The 26053-nt window shown below is 36.2% G+C and overlaps 1 protein-coding gene across 1 annotated transcript in view; it reads left to right on the top strand.

Annotated features, from left to right (window-relative positions):
* Positions 1-1877: 1877 nt before the first annotated feature.
* Positions 1878-26053, top strand: part of STS (steroid sulfatase (microsomal), isozyme S) — a gene marked incomplete at its 5' end in the record, with an annotated part of 76182 nt that continues 52006 nt past the window's right edge. Inside the window, 2 exons of the mRNA XM_010078675.1 lie at positions 1878-2305; positions 12538-12674. Coding sequence (XP_010076977.1) covers positions 1878-2305; positions 12538-12674 — 565 coding nt within the window. The remainder of the gene's footprint in view (positions 2306-12537; positions 12675-26053) is intronic.

Raw genomic sequence — 26053 nt, 5'->3', positions numbered from 1 at the left:
GAGCCAAGGGCTAACCCACCACATGCTTGCAGAAAGCAGAATGCTGCCTCAGGTGAGGGGCCATCTGACAGTAAGTGGGAAAACTTCCAATGGGATGAGAGAACTGTACAGGCCTCTGAATTTCACTGACACATAAGCAGACGTGAAAATGCTTTTATACCTCCTTCTGTGATATACAGAAGGTATTTCTAACCTAAGACCATGAAAAGATGTACAAGGAAAACTAGACTCAAATAAGCATTCAATTAGACTCAAGATTTCTGTGGGGTTTTTTTCTACCTTTGCTGACGAGTGAACTTAGGCACATGACATTCCCATCCTATACCTTAGTTCTGTTGTTTGTGAAAGAGAAATAATGGCATGGAGCCCATTTGCTAGGTACTGTTTCAAAAAATCAGAGCCGACCCCCATCTTTACCCAATTTGGTACTGCAGTACCCACGTTGTCATTGCTAAAGGCAGCAGTGAGGGATGAATATGCTGCTCTCTAGACCCAGGAGATGCTCAGGAGTATCTGCATCAGAACTCTTTTCTTACAGATATGTAAAAGCTGGGATGGTTTGGGAAAGGGGAAAATTCTATATATGCGTTATTCCTGTCATGTACTTTCTAATGTGTATCCTGAAGTCTCTAGAAAAAAATATTTCAAATTTATTTGGGCTAGGTTGTGGGGTTGAGGTCTTACTGGGTTTGTGTGTTTTTTTGTTTATTTCTTTTAAGATCACAACACCCAAATTATGCTGGTCGTATTTAAGTATTTGATTCAGGAAAAAAAAATATTTGGCCCAGCAATATACGTTATCATCTGTTTTGTCAAGGGTGATACATTTTGTCAAATATTTGACAGACATTATTGCTAAGACCAAAGAGCATAGCTCTAGCCATAATTTATGTCAATAGGCGTAACTGAATTTGTATTTTTTTAATTATGCCTTTGAATGTAAACAATAGCTACCAAATAGTTAGGTCTGTTGCACTAAGCAATGTATAAGAATATGGTAAGGGGTTGTACCTGAGTCACAGAATGAATTACCTAGATACTTACTGGAATCAGCATGAACACAGATTATCCTACTACAATGCAAATCAGACTCAGTATTTTCTTGTGTCAGTCAGTGTCCAACTTTACTGAAGAATTAGAATTATTTCCTAGTGAGACAAAATGCTGTGAGAGATAGTATTTGGCAGTAGTTTACTTCTTACTCTTGTTTCATTTTTTTATTTCTCTCTCTATAAAATATATATAAATAAAAATTAATCTCCCTCTCTCTGTATATGTGTATAGTATATATGTGTATATAGTGTGTATATATATACATTATGTATATAGTGAGAGAGATTGGCAATTTTAGAGATTTTGTAGTCATTTAAATAATAAATGCCTTGGTAATTTCACTATTCTTGATTTATTTCCTGTTTATTACAATTTTCTTCTTTTTTATTTTTATACTAGTCAAATGATTTGCCAGAAAGACTTCAGAAGAGATATTTCATAACTCCATATTTGTTCTTCCTTAAAAAGCAGTAGCTGCTACAAAACATTATTTTCTTATGACTACTTAGCTACACATGCACAAAGGCTTCATTTTCAAAGTTAACTATCTGTTAGGGCTCTGTTGCTCTTCAGTGACCTGCAAGCCCACTCAGAATTTAATGGTCTCCATCAGGAGCTGTGCCAAACTATTTCTAACTAAAATGAAGAGGCCGACATGGAACATAGTCTTTGATGAAGGCATAAAGAAAGATTAGATGGAAAATAAGGATCCACAATACATTCTGGGGGTGGTCAGTCAGATAGTGACAGTTTCATGTCTGGAATAGTGCACATTATAAGTTTGATGATTTAACTACAAAAATACTCCCTGTCCTTCTCTCTTGATAGGAAAGTGGCATCTTGGGATGAACTGTGAAAGCAGTAATGACTTCTGTCACCACCCCCTCAGTCATGGATTTGATTACTTTTATGGGCTTACCGTGACCAATTTGAGAGACTGTAAACCTGGCCAAGGCAGCGTATTTTTAAAAGCCATTCAGAAATCCCTTGTCATCCCAATCCAAATCGCTGGAATCACCCTGGTCTCTTTGGCAATAATGCAGTACATTGGCCTCCTCAAAGTACCTTTCCAAGCACTGGGTTACTGCTTGTTAATAACCGCTATTTTACTTGCGGTTTTGATTTTTTTCTTTTATCATTTTCGACACTTGAACTGCTTCTTAATGAGGGATCATCAGATCATCCAGCAACCACTGTCCTATGAGAACCTTACTCAGAGACTGACAAAGGAAGCCGTGCAGTTTATAAGAAGGTAGGTTTCTAACTGAGTTATAAGTTCACATTTCACAATGACGATGCTTCCGAAAAAGTAGAAAAAAATGTGAACTGATGGGCACGAGGAATATGTCATTATATGTTACCATCATTTTTTTTCTTTAAAAGATGACTGAAGTTAATATGTGTAGTGAAAATTATAGTTTTTTTCTATTGGGTATGTAATTATTTTCTCTATAAAAATTATAAACTATTTATGTTTACATGCTTCAGAAAAAAAATCAAAAAAACTTCTAACTTTTTTAGGACTTTCATTCTTGAGAATTTAATGTAACTTGAAATATGAAAAGTCTTTTGAGGTATGACTTAATTATGTCAAAGCACAATGCAAGTCATAACCCATGACTTTTCTGGAGTGGGAAACTGTTCTTCACCATTGATTTGATACATCTATTAAATGGCATTTATAAGACCAATTTTTTAAGATACTGTCATTTTAGATACTTCCACTTTTATGCCAGATTAATTTTGAAAATATTTAATTTATTCAAGTTAGGAAATAAATTTTTTTGTAAGCAATGATTTTTTAATAGCCAACACACTGGGTCACCTAAACTTTGGTGTACAAAATCATCCTAAATCATTCTTCATTTTTGCAAAGTTATCTACTTTGGTGTTATTGTTACCACAGGGCTTTTAATGGGGTCAAATCATAAAAGTATATATTGGTGTATTCTGAAATATAAATCAATATATTTAGGGCAAAGATATTTCATCCATTTAACGTCTTGAAAAATATTTTTCTTGGTCACTTATGAAACACATTGTACCATTTGTAAAAGTAGTTAGTTAAAAGTAAAAACATGTTCTAAGACATAAGAAGTCCCTTAATTACTATTCTGAAAGTATGTACAAGGTACTGTGAATACATTCACATATCATTGCTAAATGAGAACTTCTAACAAAGAATCGGGCTAAATATTCTAGACTTCATGCCTGCATGCAGTAGTAGTCAAGACTGTTAGCAAGAAAAATTGTCTAAAATCTTGATCTCATGCTGCATTTTTTTCTATAATTTCTATTATTATAAATATTTGATGTGTCCATCTCTACTCATCATACCAAAATGAAATGGGTTTTATATCAAATTTCTAAAAGTGATGGAGACAGGCTGAGAGAGTTGGGGTTGTTCAGTCTGGAGAAGAGAAGGCTGCGGGGAGACCTTATAGCAGCCTTCCAGCACCTAAAGGGGGCCTACAGGAGAGATGGGGAGGGACTCTTTATCAGGGAGTGTAGTGATAGGATGAGGGGTAAGGGTTTTAAGCTGAAAGACAAAGATTAAATATTAGGAAGAATTTTTTTTCACTGTGAGGGTGGTGAGACACTGGAACAGGTTGCCCAGAGAAGCTGTGGATGCCCCATCCCTGGAGGTGTTCAAGGCCAGGCTGGATGAGGCTTTGAGCAACCTGGTCTAGTGGAGGGTGTCCCTGCCCATGGCAGGGGGGTTGGAACTTGATGATCTTTGAAGATCCCTTCCAACCCAAACCATTCTATGCTTCTATGATTCTATGAGTAACTCTTCTCAGCAACCAACATTCTCATAGATATTTATAAATAAACTACATCTTTATTTCCCCTTGGGAATGGTGATAGATATAAAGATGCCTTTTCTTCTAGATTCTAACTAATTTAACAGTGAAGTACTTTGTTTACTACAAACACACACACACCCCCCACCCCCGCTTTGAAAATTGTTGAGAAATTATTTGCTTAGTAACCAAGCATTTGGTGATTTTAAATGACTCTTGAGTATATTGAATATATGTTGGCAGATTCTTTCGTGATTTACAAGTGTGTAATGTGTCTGTAGTGATTGATGATGTTTTGGATATTTCTTAATATTTCATTGATTTCAGTGCAATGACAATAAAATGGTAGCCCCAAGACAGGTGAGTTGAAGATTGGAAATCAGTGCTAGAAAACTAGTAACTCTTTAAACTTTATTAATATTGATAATGTGCAGAGTGTTATTGTATAGCTTAGTCAGTGTTTAGAGCAAGCAAAATAATGTATCATCTAAGTCAGCACAGCTTTGTTGACTCAGCTGGAGGTAAGTGGCTCTACCTCAGCTGGGCACTTGGCCCCAGTTCTCAATGTAGTTTCCAGGCAAAAGTGATGTTAAATTGAAGTCGAGGTTAAGAGCATATATTCGTAATTTACAATAAACTTGCATTACAGGAATGCTGCAATTATAGTAAGAACTATAACCCATTTTGAAGTCAATGTTAAATTGAAGAATATCCAAGTACATTAAGGTATTGAGAAGAAATTAGGACATTTGAGCAATCTTAACTGTGCCCTATAGTGAATTCACATACAAAGTGTATGACCATAAAACTTGCTCCTGGGTATAGGAGTAATTACATTAATATTCACTGAACTGATCTGTTGCATGTATTAGTGTGAGCAACAAAATCAATATTTGCTTTGACACACTGGTTTTGACATCATACAGTCCATACCTGTCAACTCCAGTGCACCAGTAGACCAATGTTTTTATGACTAGCCTGCTGACTTTGACCATTTGTAGGGAATGGCCATCAGGAGGCAACCAGGTTGCAGAAGCAGTCAGACATCTGGCACTCAAAAGTGAAGGGTCACCAGGTTTTTGGAAGCCATCGTTGCTCCACAGCATTCTTGTTATTCCACTTCTTTCAGCAAGCGGTCTCCCTCCACCCTCCTTTAGCCACATGTTTGACTCAACACTTGATTTGTCATACAGGTTTCTTTTGTTTAAATAAAACAATAAGTAGCAAGCTCAGTCCTGTAGACCAGTAATCCCTGTGCATAGGTATACCAGAGTTCAAACTATCCTGAATTTGAAGAGTTCAGAGTCTTTTGCCTTAACTGGTTCTTAAACATTTTATCATCAAACTAAAAATTGTCAGCTATCATGCATCTTCAACAGCACTGCTACTTCCTATATAGCCTTTTTATGCTATATTTATACATAATATATATGAATGTAAATATAGTTTTATATATGTAACAATTGCAACATAAATGTTTTATATAGATAAGTTTGTTATACCTGTTACCTATATTACCTTTATAAGTTCTTCAGAGTACAGGCAATGGACTTCCTGACATTATTCTATTTTCTAACTATTTCTCAGTCATAACGTCAGCTTTATGACTTCTTACCATGTGTATAATAATTAGATTTTGTATTTTTCAAATCTTCTTATTATTTCTTCATAGCATGTAGCTATGTGATGTTGTACTTACTTTGGTCTGGTTTTTGGAGAGGTAATATTGTGTTTGTCCTTCCTTAGTCTGATATGTGTATTACTGTTTTCATTTGTTCCTAGGTAGATTGAAAGAGAGCAAATACAATACTGAATGCTCAGAAATGACACTGTAGAAGAATATATACAATATACAAGTGTCAGATCCAGTGTGTGAAAACAAATACTGATTTAGTTGCTCACCCTAATTATAAGTGGGCAGGTCAGCTCAGTGTGTGTTAGTTCTAGTTTCTTTTTCCGAAGAGCAAGGATATTGTAAACCTATCAGAACACTCTCTAGACATTACAGCATATTTGAAAGTCAAATTGATGCTAATTATTTCATGTTAAGTTCAATGTGGTTGTCACTCATGTGTCTTCAGCATGTCCTTTAATGACCAGCTGCACCAACAATCCAAATTTGTAAAATGCCAGAGACCTGTTTTTAACAAATAAACAAGACAGAAGTACCACTCTGTGATACAGAATGCCTTTCTGACAATTTTGAATAACTGATCACAATTCATAATAATGTTAAAAAAATCTTAATGAAATCTAACTTCTGGAAAACAGTATTGCATACAAACTTGTTTATATTCAAAAGCTATGGTGAAGATGATGTTGAAAAATTTTCAGTCAGATTTATTTTTTCAGTCATAGATTGCATAGCCATAATATGCATAGCTATAATATTCAAAATTTTGTGATGACAGATAATACATTTTTTATTTTATTTTTATCTATTCTGTTTCAGTCCTTGAAACACTGTTACAACACATATTCACACTGATTTTCATCTAATCTATCAGACTGTGGCTTAGAGGTTCTTCATGTATCACAAGGTCTTAAGATCACGCAGTTGATACATTGTACTGGAGTTAGAATTTGAAATCAGGTGTTTTTATGAATCCTGCAAGAAGATTCTTTACAGCAAAATACAAATTACAGAGAAGAGTTTGTGTATCTTCATATACACATTGTGTATATGTGCATATATATTAAAAAGGGTCATAAATTATAAGTCATAACAACTCTATTGGCTCTTCATCCCTTTTTCTCAGCCTTCTGCTTGTTCCTTTTAAACAGAAGAGCTAAAATATTTTTTCATATAATTTGAGTATCTTAAAGTGAAATATTTGAGTTACATAAGTCATTCAAGAATGATTGCAGACCTAACTAGTTCTGCAATTTGTAATGCACTGCATTTTAAATGGAACATTTCTAAAAGCATTATATCTGGATACTGGGCTCCAAAGTTTTGTGGAGGAGAGGGATTTAGCAATGAGTATAATTTTTAGTAGGTGAGAAATTTATTTTTTTCCCCATGCTTACAAGAATGTACTTTTTGAAGGGGAGAAAAAAGGTTATAGATAAAGGAAATAAAAATATATATGTATTGTGTACCTTAAGGATTTAAAGGAAGAAATGGGCATGAAATTAGAGATGTTAAAAGTATTTCGGCTATTTGCCTGGAAGAATCATTTCACAAATGGAGATATGGTAGTAACACATCCTACTTTTAATATATTCTAGAAAGAGTCAGATATTCCATATTTTTACTTATTTTTCCTCCCCTTTTTCAATCCATTTTCAACACCTCTTCTGATTCTGATAAGTCACACCCAAGTAGTCTGGAGTTCTCTTCTGATTTTGAAAAATTTTGAAAATATGAGATATGTGTTTTAAGGTGTGAGACAGAAATATTTGTTCATTAATTTGTTCGTGCTAACAAGGATTTTAGCACTGCTAGAAGCCAGAACAAAACAAAACCCAGCTTTTTGGACAAAGTCCTGCTTTGATACAAGTAAGGCAATTGTGATAGGTTTGCCCTTGGCTGGGGGCCAAACCACACACACCCACTCACCCAATTCCCTCTCCCCTCCCCTCCCTCTCCCCCGAGGATAGGGAGAGAATTAAAGGGGTAAAGGGAAAAAAGGACTTGTGGGTTGAGATAAGAACAATTTAATAGCTAAACTACAATAATATTGAAAATAATACTATATACAAATATACACATGAGTGACACACAGTGATACTGCCCCCCCACCAGATGACCAAGGCTCAGCCTGTTCCTGGCTAACGATCCCGGAGCAGGGAGAGTCCCGAAACCGCACTCACGGAACAGAGATAACAGTCCGAGCGTCCCGGACCGAGAGCTGACCCGGGTGGGAGGGGGGAAGGCCTTGGGAGAGTGATCTGGAACCAGAAGAGTCTGATCTTCCAGAGGATCATCACCTATATACTGGGCGTGACGTGTATGTTATGGAATAGATTATTGGCCACTCTGGGTCTCAATCCCGAACCTAATATCAAATCCTGAGCTGGTAACTGGGGCTGTGCTCCCTCCCAGCTTCTCCTGTGTGCAGACAGCCAGAGAAGCTGAAAGACCTTGGCAGCTGCGTAAACATCATTTTTTATCAGCTTTCTTCTGAGCACAAATCCAAAACACAGCCTCTTGCAAGCTATTATGAAGAAAGTTAACTCTGTCTCAGCTTAACCCAGGACACCAAAGTTTACCTTTTCCTTCTGCAGGAACAAGGTTTAATGAAGTACATTCAGTCAGTCCAGTAACAAAGAGCACTGTCTAATTAGTGATCTAATCTGGAAGTAGAAGAAGGAGCCCTAGGGAATAAGCATTGAATGAATTTATCCACTGGGGGGGATACTGAATAAGAAGAATGTTTTTAGAAAAAGGAAAGTTACAGGAAAGGAGAAGTTAGATTTGCATCTGCCTGTTTTGACAGGTTGTTAAATATTTGTACTGAAAATGTATCTTCAGATTGTGTACTGCAACAGTTTTGTTTTCTTTCATCTTATCTGTGACTCCCGTGTACTGTGACGTATTCACATGAAAAGGTCTCATTAAATCATATGTACTTATTCTTATAAGAGGTAATCTTTTTTACCCCATAACTATTTCAAATAGTTTTTTGCAGGCTATTTCAGTCTTATGGATGAATTTGCTGTAATTTATAAGACTTTGAGGATTGTGGGAGCAACTATTAACCCAATTTTAACACAGCACAATGTTTGCCCAGCTCAGGCAAAGCCAAGTGTATCTGCTTTCATAGTCAGCTGATGTGAACAATGGTACCTCCACTGCTATAGGGGCTGTAGTGGTCTAACAGGTTAAAAATATGTACTTTGTGGCAAAAGGTAAGGATAATTTCACATCTAGGAGAAAAAAAAAAAGTTGTCCAAAAAGATCGTACATGGACATCATATTAATTTAGAATTTATTGTGAAAAAGTAAAATGGATCCCCATCATGGTGTGTTCTGATCATGTTTCCAGTACACAATCATACTTGAAATCTCAGTTTGATTTGACAGGTGCAGGCCAACAAATTCAGAGCCCCACCTGTTGCTCTGCTGCCGTTGTCTTAGGTTAACATCAGTGCACAGAAAAGCAAACAAAAATATCCAAGAAGTTTTCATTGAAACAAGTATTTAGAGAAAATTTCAGGAAAAAAAAGTTAAAAGACCCATGTGCAAAGCACAAGGTCAGGTGAGTTGTAACTTGCTCTCTCACCCACTTTAAAGCTGTGGTTTATAGTTCAAGCCTGAACTAAGTCCTTGAATAAGGTAAAGACTCCTCATGCTAAATAAGGAGAATCTGGTAACATGCAATGAAGAAGAGTCACCAGCACCGGGATGCTTTTAGATGTTTTCAAGATCAGTTAAGCATGCATTGAAGACTGTCTTATGTCAGATGTGTGTAATCTCTCTGGCTACTCAGGAAATTGTAAAGTCTGTGTGATTCATGTTTGGATAAAAATTTTTTATTATGTTTGAGTAAGTAAATCTCAGACCCTTTGAAACTGAAGTTCTGTGGGTTTGAACTGTGTAACAGATAGTGGCAATACATTTTTGAAGGAGCTGTTTACTAAAGTATTTCAGGAGTTAAGCTGTTATTGTCACATTTCTCTCCTACCTACTAGCTGATGTTATCTTTCCATTTTCAAGGTCATAGTAAAAGTAGTCAGGTATGATTCTCCTCAAAGAGTTTTGGCAGGAGATAAATGGCTGCCTATGATCTTTTATAGGATATTAATAGGTGAGACACTTCTCCACCTGACAGAGAGCTGTCAATCAGAACCTCTCAATTTGAGTTGCAAGAAGAGATGGTGTAGTGCCCTTCCATATCAATCATTGATTCGATGACTATGGGAGTTAGATCTTTGTGTCAGTTCCATTTTAAAAAAAACCAAACAAACAGCCAAAACCAACAAAAAAATGCCAAACCTGAGTTATTATCTCTTCAAAATGACATTTACAGTGGAGGTTTTTGATACTCACTTTAGCAATATAGATATACATTATAGAAGTATCTGGTACATTAGAACAAGGCAGTTTGCATGAAAAGTAAATTGTGTCTACACCACTGTAAGTATGAAGTAAATTTTTGTGGTGTTTTACCCTAGAATTTGGATATTACTCTCAGTTCAGTGAACAGTGTTTAAGGAAAAAGTAAAAGATGATCTCATGCAGTAGAAAATGCAGGTTGTAAAACAAAACTCATCTCCCTTGCAGAAATGTTCTTTAATTAAGGGTCAGTGTTACATTAATATGTATATGAAATGTTAAGCTTATAAGTATACATCCTTTTCTACTTGAAGTGCTGACGTTTTCAGTCGGTTTCATTGACACAGAATTCTCATGTTATTTGTTTCCACAGTAGTGAAAAGTTCTCACCAGGAGGTTGAGAGAGGTGATTCTCCCCCTCTACTCAGCTCTTGTGAGACCCCACCTGGAATACTGTGTCCAGCTCTGGGGCCCCCAACATAAGAAGGACATGGACCTGTTGGAGTGAGTTCAGAGGAGAGCCACAAAGATGGTCAGAGGGCTGGAGCACCTCCCCTATGAGAACAGGCTGAGAGAAATGGGGTTGTTCAGCCTGGAGAAGAGAAGGCTCTGAGGAGACTTAATAGTAGCCTTCCAGTACCTGAAGGGGGCTACAGGAGAGATGGGGAGGCACTCTTTATCAGGCAGTGTGGTGACAGGACAAAAGGTAATGGTATTAAGCAGAGAGAGGGTAGATTTTGATTAGATATTAGGAAGAAATTTTTCATTGTGAGGGTGGTGCGGCACTGGCACAGGTTGCCCAGAGAAGTTGTGGATGCCCCATCCCTGGAGGTGTTCGAGGCCAGGCTGGATGAGGCTTTGAGCAACCTGGTCTAGTGGGAGGTGTCTCTGCCTATGACAGGGGCGTTGGAACTAGGTGATCGTTAAGGTCCTTTCCAACTATAACCATTCTATGATTCTGTGATGATATGATCTCTCAAATAGCAATAAAAACAACTTCATGGAAAGCGTATCTTATGAAAAATATTGTATTTTCTTTATTTTTTTTAAATCTGTAATTTATAATACTAAGATAATATAGGATACATGCACAAATATTTGTAGGGAGTTAAAATGATTTTGTTTCCATTTTCCACATGAAAAATGTTATATGTATTCTGTATTTTTTTTTTTAAAAAGAGAAACTTATTATGAAGAAAAAGTCCTAGTCAGAAGCACACATATCAAGTGACTAATCTGGATAAAATTTTCCCATTTTGTGTTTATGTGCTGCTGCCTTTGCCAGTAAAAGAAAGCTTTAACCATGCAACTTGTGCAAAAGCAGATCCAACCAAGGACAGAGGGAAAATAGATCATAAATATACTAAATTAAAACTATTTTTCCTTAAGAATAAAGTATTAATATCATATGAATCCACTTTATTAAAAGACTGTGTTTTCAGGTTCTAAAGATTAATAATTTTTTTAAATTATTTTAAAGAGACAGTTTGCATGTGCATGTCTGTATTGTTCATTCCCCCTTTAAAGTTTGGATGAATCAGCTGCATGAGGAAATATATAGTGTCCCTTTGATGTTGGCATGAATCACAGGTATTCTCCACCACAGACTGATGGGAGAAGGTATGTTAAATAAAGCCAAATATACTCAGTAATTAGCCATGTGCTTTAAGGTGAGATCCAGACAAGTTTTTTCGGTAGTGCTTTTGTGATTCAACTGATATTTACAGTATGTGTAATGTACTACAAATGCTGTTAGAGCCTATAGCAATAAATTTGGCTAGTACTGCACAATTTTAAATAAAGTTCTATAAATAATGCATAAGAAACAGTTCTTACTTGAGCTGTGCTTTCACAGCCTGCTGGAACTGAACATAAATATCATGTTGACAGATCACATGAACAGCAAAATTTACAAAGTCCATTTATTGCATTTTTTCTTTTGTATCAGTTCAGGAAATAGACTGAAGACAATGGAGACTGTTCATTACTGTGAGAAAAAAAAAATTCTTTTTATTAGTATGTACTTTGAGATTACGTATTCTTTAGTACAACATACTTGTAGTGTTGTGCACTGACCACGTGCATACACACACGGAGCATTAAATGTCAAGAGAAGGTTTAGTTGTATTCCTTAGTCAAGGACAAAGAAGGAGGAAAAGTAGTAGTATACTTGATTTAACATACTTAATGATACTACTGTATGTTTGACCCTGGTCCTGATAATAATGTAGTTGATCAGCTTCCATATGACCTTGTGAGGAATATGTTTTGTGTATATATGCATTTCTGAAGGTATGGTTTTGAGCAGCAATTGTATTTGGGATTTTGAATATATACTTGTAAAATGAAGAGAGGTGCTTGTAGCCAGTAATTGCTAGGTTCCTGGCTTTAAAGAATTCCTCTCTCAATATCTATGGCAAACACAAATAAATTAGATGTTGTTGGGTTTTTTTCTTTCCGTTCAGTATACAGCTAAGAATGACATTGTGTGTGTATGTGTGTGTGTGTGTGTGTTCAGGATTGTCCTGTAATCAGTTACAGTATTCTTTTTCCTCCTTTTTTTTTTTTTTTTTTTGAGCTCTGCTCTAGAAAGATTTATTTGTAGAATAAATATTTGTACATTTATTTGTTATAAAATATACTAAAGACTTGGGGTATAGTTTTGTTTTGTTTTTCCAGGAACACTGATGCACCATTTCTTCTTGTCCTGTCTTATCTTCATGTCCATACTGCTCTTCATGCTTCAGGAAATTTCAGAGGAAAGAGCAAGCACGGTTTATATGGAGATGCAGTGGAGGAAATGGACTGGAGTGTGGGTATGTTATATGTGCTTCCAACATCAATTGAGGAAATTCATGAAAGTCATACGTTCACATCCACCAAATGCAGACTTCTGCAATTTGGATGTCTATGGTGTATCTGACGTACTTGTCCTTTATACTTAGGGGAAAGAAACAGTTAATTTAAAGGCACAATAATCTGACCTTTTGCAATATCTACTTTATAACCAAATTTATTGTGTCCTATGAATGCCTGCTCTCTTCTTTGACTACAAAGGTAGTCTGTACAGCATGGACTTAGCAGAGACATAAACACCTCAACTATGGACATTTGAAGTGGAGTGGTTGAATTCAACCCCATGGGTGCCATCTGGCCTCTGCAGGTTATCTTCATAAAGCGATGTACTAACTCAAAAAGTGACCACATGATATTGATATAAAAATATATTCAAATAAAATGACTACAATGTTAAGTATTGCATAAGTGTGCAAATGTAATTTGCTAATTATTTTAGTGAGTTCTCTGAATTAGTGAAATCAGTCAGGTGAGGTCCACTTCTGTTCGTGAAGGAATATCAAAAGCAAACAATTTGCCCTTCAGAGCCTTACATTCTCTCTGAGGCTGGAGAGCAGTAGATCATTACATCTTTAAACAGTCTTCCCTTTTCTCTAGATGTGTTGAGTTGACTTTCTGGTTCCAGAAATAATCACCTGTGAAAAGAACTGACAGTTCATATTTGAAAATAATCATATTGGAGAATAACAGCTTTAGGAGCTAACAATGAGCTTACCTTCCTCCTTCCCATATAGCCCAAGTTGATTCTGTTCACAGTACAACTCTGCAAATTTGCTTTCCTCAAGAAAATGTTGCTTCCTTATCAAGTTGCTATAAACAGATATTCAGCTTTGGTGCGTACATATTTTTAAACTATGCAAGCAGATGCAGTTAAGCATTATGTATATTTCTTTGCATATTTTGCATCAAGAAGTTTAGCTCCAGAATCTACAGGACAAAAGGCAGCACAGTACATTTATCAATTTGTAATGTATTTAGTGCAGTATTTGCAAAAATGGGAAAAACCCTTGTGGGAAATGATGATACGCTTACAAAGGGTTTTCAGTGTGGGAAATGGTGAAGAAAACCTCTTTTATAAACCATGTTTTGTAGAGAGAGTGGCTTTCACTCCAGTTGTATTACACCCTGAATCTTTATCACTTCTGTCAGTGGCTACCAGCATTTGGTGAATCAAGTGCTTTCATTAGATAAAAGTATGCGTGTGTTGTCATTTCTGTTTGCATCTGCATTGTAGTAAGCAACTGAGCATTAACTGATCTTACTGTCTGTGTTTGATTTTACTATTTCTTTTTCTGTTCCATGATAGTTAGCTTATTCCAACCTAATTGGTCATTTGCTGCTGCCATTACATTTTTCTGCCTCCTTCAGGAGAGTGTTTCCAGGTTTTAAGCAGCAAGTTGGAAACCAAAGGAGCTGATATTTAATGATGCAGACTGAAAACCACTACTGTCTTCCAGAATGACCACAGGCTCTTAGGACAGAAGCATATTATTAAAAAAGTTTGGGATAAATCAGAGATACAAATTTAGTGGTGATAACATAGGAATTTCAAACAAACTCAGAGAGGAGATACATAAATTTCCTCATGTATTGTCCTTAATAATCCATTGCAGGAACATCAGGGGCACCAGAGCTGGCTTAATCAATCAGGAAACAGATCCTCATCTGTCATAAGCTAATATACAAGCATTAAATTTTGTTTCACTGGGGGGTCTGGCTGCTTGGTCTTGCTTATGTCTTGTTGTCTCCTCTGTTTACAGATTTCATATTTGCTCCAGGAGGTAGAAAATGTTAGTTCTCCCCCATTATTAGAATGATGAAAAAAAGTTAAGGCTGACATTTCCAAAGAAGTCTGAAGGAATAAAATAACTTTTTTTTCTTTTTTTTTCAGTTGAAGGGACTACCTCTTTTCATTAACCTCCACTGAAAATATGAGTCTTAATGCATCAATTGTTATTATATAATAATGATTATTATTTATGCATAGATGAATGTAACTTGCAAAAGCAATAAGAACAAAATAGTCCAGATATAACAATATGTTGCAAACCCTTCTAATTAAAGACAGCACAAGCATAGGAAGAAAAAAATGAGTGTATGGAAAGCTGCGTTATAGTATATCAGAAATGTTTGGCATCTGGTAGGAAAAGAAACACCAACTTAGTTCTAAAATAAACTTACAATGTGTTATCTTCTGAGTCGGAAATTTTGTGGCAAACCCTTGTGAATGACTGAAAAAAAAAAAAAAAAGAAAAAAGAGAGAACAAAAGTTAGAAGTTAGGACTGTCAGGTACCAGGAAAGAATAAGTTATATCAAGATTGAACCACGATATGCAAATAAAATATTGTTCCTTATTTGAGAGATCATCTGTGGTCAGAACGAAAGCTTTAGCTGACATTTGTAAGAGAAAAAGGAACAGCCTTTATAATAAGACAGAGAAGTCCATTCAAACTGAGAATTCTAAATAAAAGACTATTCTTTATTTTCATTTGTTTGTTTATTGAGAATCAATTACCTAATTGGGCAATAATTCAATTATAAGGCGGTCTCCATGCTAAGAGGAGAAAAACCTATGAGACAAATGAATGAAATACTCCTTTCAATGTTTCTTGTTTGTAACTTGTTAAACCAATGTGGAGGAGTATAATTACAGTCCATGTCAAAAATATGAGGTACAAAGCCTCTGGATAAGCTTTGGGACTATGTATGTCTACTGCTTTTTTGCATACTGATGTGTGTTTAGCAGAATTCAGTGTTTAAAGCATTCACGGTTATAATGTCACTCCATGTGACATGCATTAGAGAGTTATTCTCTGGCTAATAACATTAATTTTCTTTCAATGTAAGCTAAGCACCTTATTAATGCTATTAATTATAATTCATGTGAGAGGAGAAGTAATCTTACAGTCTAAAAATGGAAAAAGAAATGATGAATGAATGAATGAATGGAATATTATCCTTTTCTTCCTTCCTCTCTTCTTCCCTTCCTTCATTCCTGTTTGAGTGCAGGAAGAGAAATGAATATGTTCAGAAATTGTTTTTGTTGTAAATTGCATTACACTAATTTAATCCAAAGCAGATCACTGCAAAGAGTTTTGGAGCCCCCTGTAGACTTGCGTGCAAGCTATATGAAGAAGCACTAATTCAACACCACTTTTGCAAGTGGCTGGTTATTGTTCTGTTAACCGTAGCAAAAGTACGTATCAGTACTTAATCCTTTGTGGAACAATCACAACTGAACTGTTTAAGTGTAAAAAGTCTCAGAAATTACAGTCTGGCACAAGCTAGGTAACTGCAGAGTGGGGGCCTTGTCTGGTTATCTTTATTATGTGAATGCCCTGCAAGCTGAACAAGCTGAACTGCCTCTCTGCTGTGATCTTTTGACCTTTCTAAGGATCAAGTTATGCCAGGAAAGTATTAACATCATCTGATGTTAATTAGATGAAACAGAGTGGAAATAAATCCCCATGCATTTTACATGTAACTTGTGTTTAAAATATCTTAAAAGATTTGGTAGAGTTATATATGAAGCTCCATATGTCCCTAGTACAAGAGAGATATGGAGCTACAGGACATTGTCCAGGAAAGGGTCACAAAGATGATTAAAGGACTGGGGCATCTCTCCTATGAAGAAAGACTGAGAGTCCTGGGACTAGAGCTCTGTTCATCCTGGAGAAGAGAAGGCTGAGGGCAAATCTTATTAATGTATATAAATAGCTGAAGGGAGGGTGCAAAGAGGATGGTGCCCAGTGACAAGAAGCAATGGGCATAAACTGAGACACAGGAGGTTTCCTTTGAATATAAGGAAACACTTTTTTACTGTGAGGGTGACCAAGCACTGGCATGGGTTGCCCAGAGAGGTGATGGAGTCTCCAACTTTGGATGTGGTCCTGGGCTCCAGGGCCCTGATTGAGCAGGGGGGTTGGACCAGATGAGCTCCAGAGGTCCCTTCCAAGCTCAACCATTCCATCCAGTGAGATGCTGAAGAAAATAAAAAAGCTTTTTTTCTAAAGTCACTTTATATTTTGGAACAAAATCAGACATAACCTTTAAAAGTCAGTCTAGCGGAACCAAGGAACCTGTCACTAAGGCAGACAGAAGTAAAATACTGTCATGATACTCTCCTCCCCTATTCCACTCTCATGGCACCTGACCTGGGTACTTGCATTCAGTTTTGGGTTTCTCATCACAAGAAGGACATGGACCTGTTGGAGCAGGTCCAGAGAAGAGCCAAGAAAAATGGTCTGAGGGCTGGAGCACTTCTCCTATAAAGAAAGACTGAGAGAGTTGGGGTTGTTTAGCCTGGCAAACAAAAATCTGACAGGACACCTTAATGTGGCCTTTCAGTCTACAAAGGGCTTATAAGTAAGATGCAGAGAGGTGTTTTTACAAGGCCCTGTAGTGACAGGACAAGGGGCAAAAGTTTTAAACTGAAAGAGAGTAGATTTAGATTAGATGTTAGGAAGAAATTATTTTTTTATGAGGGTGGTGAGGCACTGGAACAGGTTACCGAGAGAGGTTATGGATGCCCCATCCCTAGAGATGTTCAAGGTCAGGTTGGTTGAGGCTTTGAGCAACCTGGTCTAGTGGAAGGTGTCCCTGTCCATGGCAGGGGGGTTGGACTAGATGATCTTTAAGGTCCCTTCCTACCCTAGCCATTTGATGATTCTATGATTCTGTGTTACTACAGCGACCACAAATTTTTAGGATACTAATGATATCTTAAATAGGTTTTCCTTACTAAATGATATGGTGCTCTCTTGCTACATCTAATGTAGGATAAAAAGTAAACTGTTTAATCTAGAATGGAAGTTGTAGCCCTTAGGTCTTCTAAATGAATTCAGAAAAATTTTACCATCACACTGCATTTCAATAGCCAGAGTTTCACTGAAATTCAGAGTTGAATTTCCACTAGTATAATAGGAAGAAACATCAATCTTCAGCAACTGTCATTACTGTAGGTTTTATATAAGGAGAATCATAGCACGCTGATTCTCCCCAATAGACTGAGTTTAAAGATGTCAAGAAACTTAAAAAGAGAGTGAGATTTCATTTCCTTACTTATGTACATAAGAAAATAGAGACTGAAGAGTAATCTCACATTTGGATTACTTTGCTATCCCATTTTAGAGCTGAACAAAATGAATATTTTTGTTCAAATCCTTTTTTTTGTGCATAAATGTAAAACAGGGACCTCAAAAAAACTAAAAAATGAAACAAAATGCAGATGAGGAAGGAAAGATCTAAATGTTGATCCTTTTCCTAAAAAGAAGCATATTTTTTTTTTTGCAGAGTTGATAACATAAAATTATATAAAATTTCTTTCTTTTGTCACAGATTTTTGTCTTGCACATAATCTGAGTTTCTCTTTAAAAAAGACCTCAGTGTTGTATTTAGTTTTTTTTCCACTGACTCACAGAACTTCTTTGACTGAAACATAAACTAGAAATGTTTCTCTATTTGATTGACAAATAAAGGGAAGGAGACCGTGACGTTGCTTCACTTGATAGGTAATTTTTTTTTTTGTGGTTTATTTTCACAGTTAGAAAATACTCATGACAAATGTGGGGGCCACATGGAGCTCTCTTGGTAGCCTAGATGACCATGAGTATTTAGAACTTCTGGCTTTCCTTCTAGTCAACTAGCAGGCTTCATGCCTTTTTTTTTGGAAGGCTATTCAAGCAAGTCTAATCATTCATCATTTTCAGATCAGATCTTTTTAAATTACTGAGCTTGGTCCTTGACAAATCTCTGCTGACTTAGCTGAATTCAAACCACTCATTGATTTATCTCGAGGTAAGAAGGCAAAAGCAATAGTGCAAAGTTTGGTAATCTCTTTCCTTTACTGAGTAAGTGATGTGGAAGTCTTAACCCTAATATCTGGATCATTGTGCTAGATCATTCTTTCATTGAGAGCACTGTGCCTAACCTTTTTTAACTAAAACCACTTATGCAATTAAAACCTTGGATATCGGAATAAATTGAACCTTACCTGACGAACATTTATGACTTGTTAAAGCATTTGTCATACTCTGCTACACAATCCTCTGGGGCGATGTGTGGCCTATAATGAAATACAGCAAGGCAGAAGTAAAGTCTACTTCATTGAGAAAGGCCAGATAGGTTCTAATCTAACAGGACTAACTGAAAAGCAGACCACTTTTCACAGTTTCTCTTTGGTTCAGCTGTTATAATGATTAAGAATTGTCTATAAATTTGTATCTTCACACAGCACTTTCAAAGAAGAAGGGAAGGGTAAAACCTCCACCAAGTCAACTCCAGACCTTTGTGGAAACATCTAATTTACTTGTTCCATAATTAGATTTGTAAAAGATATTATATCAATACATAGGAGCAGGATTATGCTGTGGCTCTTAATTCCTATAGCACCCAAATGTGAGATGATAAAAACTAATTTCTTATGTGCCATTTATTTGATGATTGTGTGCACATTTAAATAGATAATACGCAATATATGTGGATTTATCACATCCTCTACTTCTAACTTCTGTTCAGCTCAGCTCTGGAGTCATGTGAATCAAGGGTCTAAGTGGAAACCATTCCAGTTTAATAGAAACCATTTTTATTGAGCCCTGTGGATTTTTTCTCTGTTTAAGCAGTAGATGTACCACTGCTTTAGTAATAAATGTAAAGTATGTTTTCAGGAACACAATGAAAACTACTTTTGGAAAATTGTAAGATGTTTAGAAGACAGAAAATTGAACTAGCTCACAAGTCTTTTAGTAAAATTCTTGCTCTAATGAAGGTATCATTGTCTAAAGCATTAAAAAAAAAAAAAAAAAAAAAGAGTCTAAACATTACAGACAAGGAATTCTTGAGGTTCTGAAGCATATTACATTCTCCCAAGTTCTCAGTTTTTATATGCCTTTATAATAGCATGTGATCTGTCTTCAGTTTCTTAGCAAAAGCATTTTTTTTCTCACTTTTAAAATAATTATTTGAAATATACTAGCCTATGAGCTTTTAAACTTGACTTATTGTTTTTAATTACAAGGTAATTAAAATATAATTTAAATATTTATTTTAAGTTATTCTGCCCTGAAATTATATTCCTAGATTATTTTTTCTTAATGTTCTTTCCTATTTTGAGCAGTAACTATTCTCCTTCTGCGAAATACCATGGTATTGGTAAATTTCATCTAAAATCTATGTCTCTTCTTTTACATATAATTCTTAGTGGCTGGTACTGTGAATTCTTAGATCTTTATTTTAATTTATAGTGTTTGCATACTTTCAATCTCTGTTTAGAATCCTGCTCTATTGGGATCAACCCAAAAATGTACCACAAATCTTCTGACAATTATGAATTATGCTAAAAATGAAAATCAACGTTAATAATATGGAAGGAAAACAAATATATTGCTTTGAGAAAAAAAATAAGATATGCTTAGGTTTTTTTTTTTTTTTTTTTTTTTTAAGAAAATAATCTTGTATGGAGAGATAAGCCTAATTTGTCTGTGCTTTTCACCTGATGTAGTAATTTATAACAGTGCAAAGTTGATTTACAAGACAAGCAAAGCAAAATGATGCCACATTGTCAGAAGTAAAAGATAATCAGGCTCAGGTCATTTTATCCAGCTACAATGAATGCGAGATAAACTTAGCTGAGCCCGAACACTTAAAATGGAACTAAAAATCTGGAGAGTGGTGCCTGATATTAATGGTACACTCCTTGACCTTGGTTTTCCAAATTTGTACTAGTATATGTCTGAAGTCTAGAAGGTTTATTTTTAAGCTGTTTTTGTTATTATGAAATATGTTCAGACAGCTTTTCTGAGGAAGAAGGTATTCAGCCCATAGAGGTATTTTGTGACTAGAACAGCATTTTCCCACCCTGTTCTGCCATCCTGCTCTTACCCTAACATAAGAGACTTTTTCTTCAGCTAAGACAGTAGTTGAGCTCTTGAAACACATTCACTCTTTAGGTCAGATCTGGGAAAATTGTTAACAAGGGTGGAGATTAAAGATATTTGTGGTTCTGCCTGTTATGATGTGGATGCTTTCCAGTTACAATGTGGGCTAAAACCCAAACTCATTTCATATGTCACTAAACAGCAACGACTTTCAGTCAGTATTGAACAGGACTGAATTTAAGAGGTGACTAAGTGATGAAAGACTCCCATTTCCACTATGATAAGCCTCCTGAGCTACCTAATCCTCCTTAAGTACAGTTTCCTTTTTCTGTATTACATTTTTGTACACAGCAAAGCTCCTTCTCAGAACATTGTTTACAAGATTACAAAGTACATCTTAAGCAGCCATTCCTAAAGCATTTTTTAATCAGTCAAGTTTAAATAATGTCTTAGTAACATGCTCTTCATGATGGAAAACTTCAGTGTAATGCAGCTTGTGGTAGTAGTGCTGGGTTGTTCAAAATTTGCTGCCAGCTGCTGAACAGATTTCATTTGCACCTGACATTGCAGGAGATAACTTGTCAGCACAAGATGCATTAGTGCATTGTGCATTTCACTTTACAAAAATATAATCATACAACTTTCAAAATTTTAAAGGCTTTCTACTAGTTATGAACCTCTGAAAATTTGGTCTAATACAAAAACAGGGAAATGACATCTAACAGTGTGATCAAAATGCTCTAATAAATTAAAAAAATATCATTGATCTTGAGACAAGGTAATTTCTATTAGTTGGAGAAATCTCAAAGCTTGTTTTAGATAAACTAGGGGTAAGAGAATTCCAACAACTCTCCAAGCAATGAGGATAGGAAGTTCTGTAATAAAATGTACTGCCAACCTTTTGCCTAAACTTTGCCCCTAAAGTTTAATTTCAGTTATAAATGGTATGGTTGGACTTTGCTCCTTGCTTAGGGTGGGTGAGGAAAGTCATTATCATTGGGATTAAAGATTTAAGCCAAAATTGACCTGCAGGAATACAGTGGTTTCTATGTATGCTTGGAAGGGGGTTGCAACAAGGAAAGTGAATGGGGCTAGCTTTATCCAAATTTTAAATATCTCCAAAATAGAGACTGGGAAAGCAGTTTAAAGGAAGCTACTAAAGATTTTGCTGGTGGAGTGCCTCTGCAAAGTAACCTTTTTAGCACAGATACTGTGAAGCTGTTAAGGGGAACCGCATTTGCCCTGTCCCAAAGAAACATTACAGGATTTAGTAAGTCAGTCACCCAGAGCAAGGGATCAGGATGGCAGAGGGAGACATATTTTACAGCTCCCTTTGCTCGCTTTGGTGAAAGTGTCCCTGTTGTGAACCTGCAACCTTCAGCACTGACTTATGAACATGCTTTTGCCATCCTTTTTCTTCAGCACTTGGACACTGAAAGCAATATCTGTCTAGGTATTTATAGAGCTTGTAATCATGGTTTTAATAAAGGATGCGGCTGAGCTAGTAGGTGAAGGATGTTGCTGGTAGAAGTTATATCTCGATGAGAGAAGCCCAAATGTGTAACAAAGGAGCAGAGAAACTAAAGATTTTAAGGATTTTTAATCTGGTTGTTTAAACCTTCCCACACCTCTTCGTTGTACCTTCAGATAGTTTTGTAGTGGATTACCCAGTACCTTAATATAGCTGATAGAGTCTGTGAATGATTATACATTCATACAAACACACAGAAGGCACAAGTGAATATTGTAAGGCTATTAAGTCAAGTACTCAAAAACAGGAAAAATTGATCTTCCCATGCTTGTGTCGTAATGTACAGTTTTTAAGCATGTTTACATGCCATTTCTTTTCCCATTGGAACCCTGTCTCCTCATCACAGAGTGCCTTCTTAATGAGCAGCTGCTCAACAGTAGGTGTATTCTTCATTATTAAATATGAATTCTCATGTTTTATTCAAGACACACTATTGAAGTTCTGTTTTGAAGACAGATTTCTTTGACATCTCTCATCTTTTCTGTGGCATTACTTCACTAGAGTATATAACAGATTTGCAAATAAGCATTTTCATAAAGTCTTTGTAAGATAAGGGGATCTCATTAATGTTTCCCAGAAGAAAAACTGAGGCACAGAGATGATGTTCAGATTTACCTAGTGAGGTATAGCTTTGCTGCCAGTCACTCCCTAATGCAACTCTGGATCTATAGTAAAGCATTAGGACTTGAATTTAGGTGGCATGGGAGTGGGGAAGGGGGGAAAGCAAGCAATTTACCCTTCCAGGTCTTGATCTGTGTTGGAGCTGGGAAATGGTTAGAATGTACACCTGGACTCAGGAACTCAGGTTTTCTTCTGGTCTTGGGGATTAAGTGGTATTTTTTAAGTATAATGAAATACCTTCACCAACATATGAACTATATGATATGAACATTTTCTATGATGATTCAGGAAATGTCTTCCAGCCTTTTACCATTTATTTATAGCTGTCTGCATCTCATTTAGCTGTAGAAAAAAACTAAGACTGGCCATGTACATTTTAGTTTTAGTGATGGTACTGAGAATCCTAGAGGTTCTTTTAAAATCATCCCTGCTGTTTCTTGGAGAGAGAAATTAAACTTTTTCATGCTTCTTTTGAAATGTATGTTAATTATTTTGAGACCATACTGTTAAAAAAGAGGGGAACTAATTCTCAGTGAAAACAATAATCAATTCTGTGTTGTAAACCATTGTTCATTGGCAGGCTGGTTCCTGTTAGTGAATTGCCATGCAGAAATTTCAACTGCTGAATCATAAGGCTCAAATTCCAGGTGGTAATAAGCTCTTATTGATGAGGTTGGTAGAACTGCCTTTTTATTGACTATGACTGGGTTTTTTCAGTGGTACTTCTGACTGCTAAAACAACCACACTATATAATAGACAGACTGGTAATACTACCAAAGATCATTATTATGCTAGAAGCCAGTTGTGTATTTTGCATTACAGAAAACTTTTTATCACTTTCTGTATAATAATGAAAGTTATAATGAGATAAATAATGATATTTTTAAGGTTAGGGAAAGCACTAAAGTAATGATGCTGTGATTAGGCAGGCTGGTAAAGTGTAACTTTGCTGTTCTCCATCTTTTTCCCTCACTACTTGGTTGTAAAACAAGGCATTTATGTTCCCATTTAGGGTGCTGTTTAGGCAAAACTGCTTCTGTATTATGCTTTCCTACCTGTTATTTTTTAATGTTACTGTTTTGGGGTTTTTTGCACATTTCACTTAGTGTACTCAGGGTATTTTTTCTATTTTTCATGCTTTCTTTTTGTCTTTCTTTTTGGCTTAGTTCTTGTATTTTTTATACACACTTTTCTTTTTAAATAATTTCTTCTTTCTACCCATCTTTATAATATTTCCTCATGAAGAGCACATTGTAGTAATACTGATAACACCCAACAGATTTTATGTTGCAGTAGGAAGTTCAATATCTAAAGGAACACCTGACCCCTAAGGGCTGAGTTGCTTGCTTGAGATGATGAAAGAGAGACTCCAGGATAATCAAATACCTGCCTTAGACCAGCATGAAGTTATATTCCACAGCTCCAGTGGATCTTGCAGCTTGCTGCATACTTCCCTGCCTTTCCTCCTTTTTCTTAACCAGCTTCCAGGGAAAGCGGAAAGGAGGAAGAAGAGGAGAAGCATCTTCCTTTTTTAGTAAGTGCCCCTTTAGCAAACTACTAGATGGACTCATCTATAATGTCACACTTAGTTTGCCTAAAATTACGTGTCACTTGGCCCTTATGTACTACGATTTACATGGTTTTAAAGTACTGCTGCCATTTCTGTGTTATCAGGATAAAGGATTTAGGCTCTTTAGGCTCTTGTATTTCAGTGGATGAGATATTTGTGAGTTAGAAATTTATTTTAATTCCATTTACAATTTAAAAAGAAAGCAGGTAAACAAGAAATAGTACAAATGTAAATGTGCTTTAATCTTAAAGAAGAGAATGGCCTGGCCCAGAAAAGCAATATGAGTTTTGTCTTCCTGCAAACCCAAAAATAAATTAATGCCAGATGTCTGAAATCAGTGAGTAGCTCAGGATGTCTAAGCATTTCTAGCAAAGTCATGGAAGATACTAGATTTGGCAGTGTGAAAAGTATAGCCATGTGTATAGTATATGGCTGTGTAAAAGGTATCAAAGTGCCTCTAATCCAGAGTACGGTTGATTTTGGCACCACAAAACAGCCAAGCACACATTAAGCAAGGAATAAATGAATACCTTTTTTTTTTTTTTCTTTATTTACAATTATATCAGATATAATTTATCTGTACGATTGGGTGGATGAAAAATTTTACATGAACTGGCAATGTGCACTTGCAACCCAGAAAGCTGACCGTACCCTGGGCTGCATGAAAAGAAGCATGACCAGCAGGTCGATGGAGGTGATTCTGCCCATCTGCTGTGCTCTTTTGAGACCCTGCCTGGAGTACTGCATCCAGCTCTGGGGCCACCAGCATGAGAAAGACATGGACCTGTTGGACCAAGTTCAGAGGAGGGCCACAAAGGTGATCAGAGGGCTGGAGCACCTCCCATGTGAGGACAGCCCGAGAGAGAGCTGGGGTTGTTTAGCTTAGAGAGAGAAGGCTCCAGGGAGACCTTATTGCTGCCTTTCAATATATAAAGAGGGCTTATAAGAAAGGTGGAGAGACACTTGTTACCAGGACTTGTATTAACAGAACAAAGGACAATGGTTTTAAACAGCAAGAGAGTAGGTTTAGACTGGACTTAAGGAAGAAATTGTTTATGATGAGGGTGGCAAGATACTGGACCAGGTTGCCCAGAGAACTTATGGATGACCCATCATTGGCAGTGTTCAAGGTCGGGTTGGATGGGGCTTTCAGCAACCTGATCTAATGACATACGTCCCTTCTTATGCCAGGGGGATTGGACTAGATGATCTTTGAAGGCCCCTTCCAACCCAAACTGTTCTGTAATTCTATGATTTTATGAACTTAATCATCACATCATACTGAACGTTCAGTACACATACAACATTCAATAATGTGTAATGTCAAAAGGTATGAAAGAGCCATTATCATTACCTTTTTTCAGATGATGATTTTGTAAAATTCTGGGACTCCTTAGCTCTGAAGTTTGTCAATATGAAGTTAGAATTTATTTGTCAGCTAAGGAAGTCTGTGATTCAATTTATTGCTGACAACTTTGATTGATAAGAAATCTTAAATGTTCAAAAGTTTACTATGGGTGTTAAATAGTAAACAGCATTTTCTTTAAAACAGAAACAAGGGATAAAAAAAATATAATACCTTGAGAATATCAGAAGCTTTGATAACTGGTGTTTGAAAACAGGCCTCTTCTGTTTATAAAACTCTTTCATACGTAATTGAGTTACTGCGGTGACAGACAGGAAAAAGATTTTAGCAAAATGTCTGTGGTAGGTCTGTAACTATCTCTGGAGATGAGACTTT

Source organism: Pterocles gutturalis, unplaced genomic scaffold (genome assembly GCF_000699245.1).
Source record: "Pterocles gutturalis isolate BGI_N339 unplaced genomic scaffold, ASM69924v1 scaffold10913, whole genome shotgun sequence".
Taxonomy (NCBI): domain Eukaryota; kingdom Metazoa; phylum Chordata; class Aves; order Pterocliformes; family Pteroclidae; genus Pterocles; species Pterocles gutturalis.
Note: the sequence above shows the minus strand (reverse complement) of the source record. Positions and strands in the feature narration are given on the sequence as shown.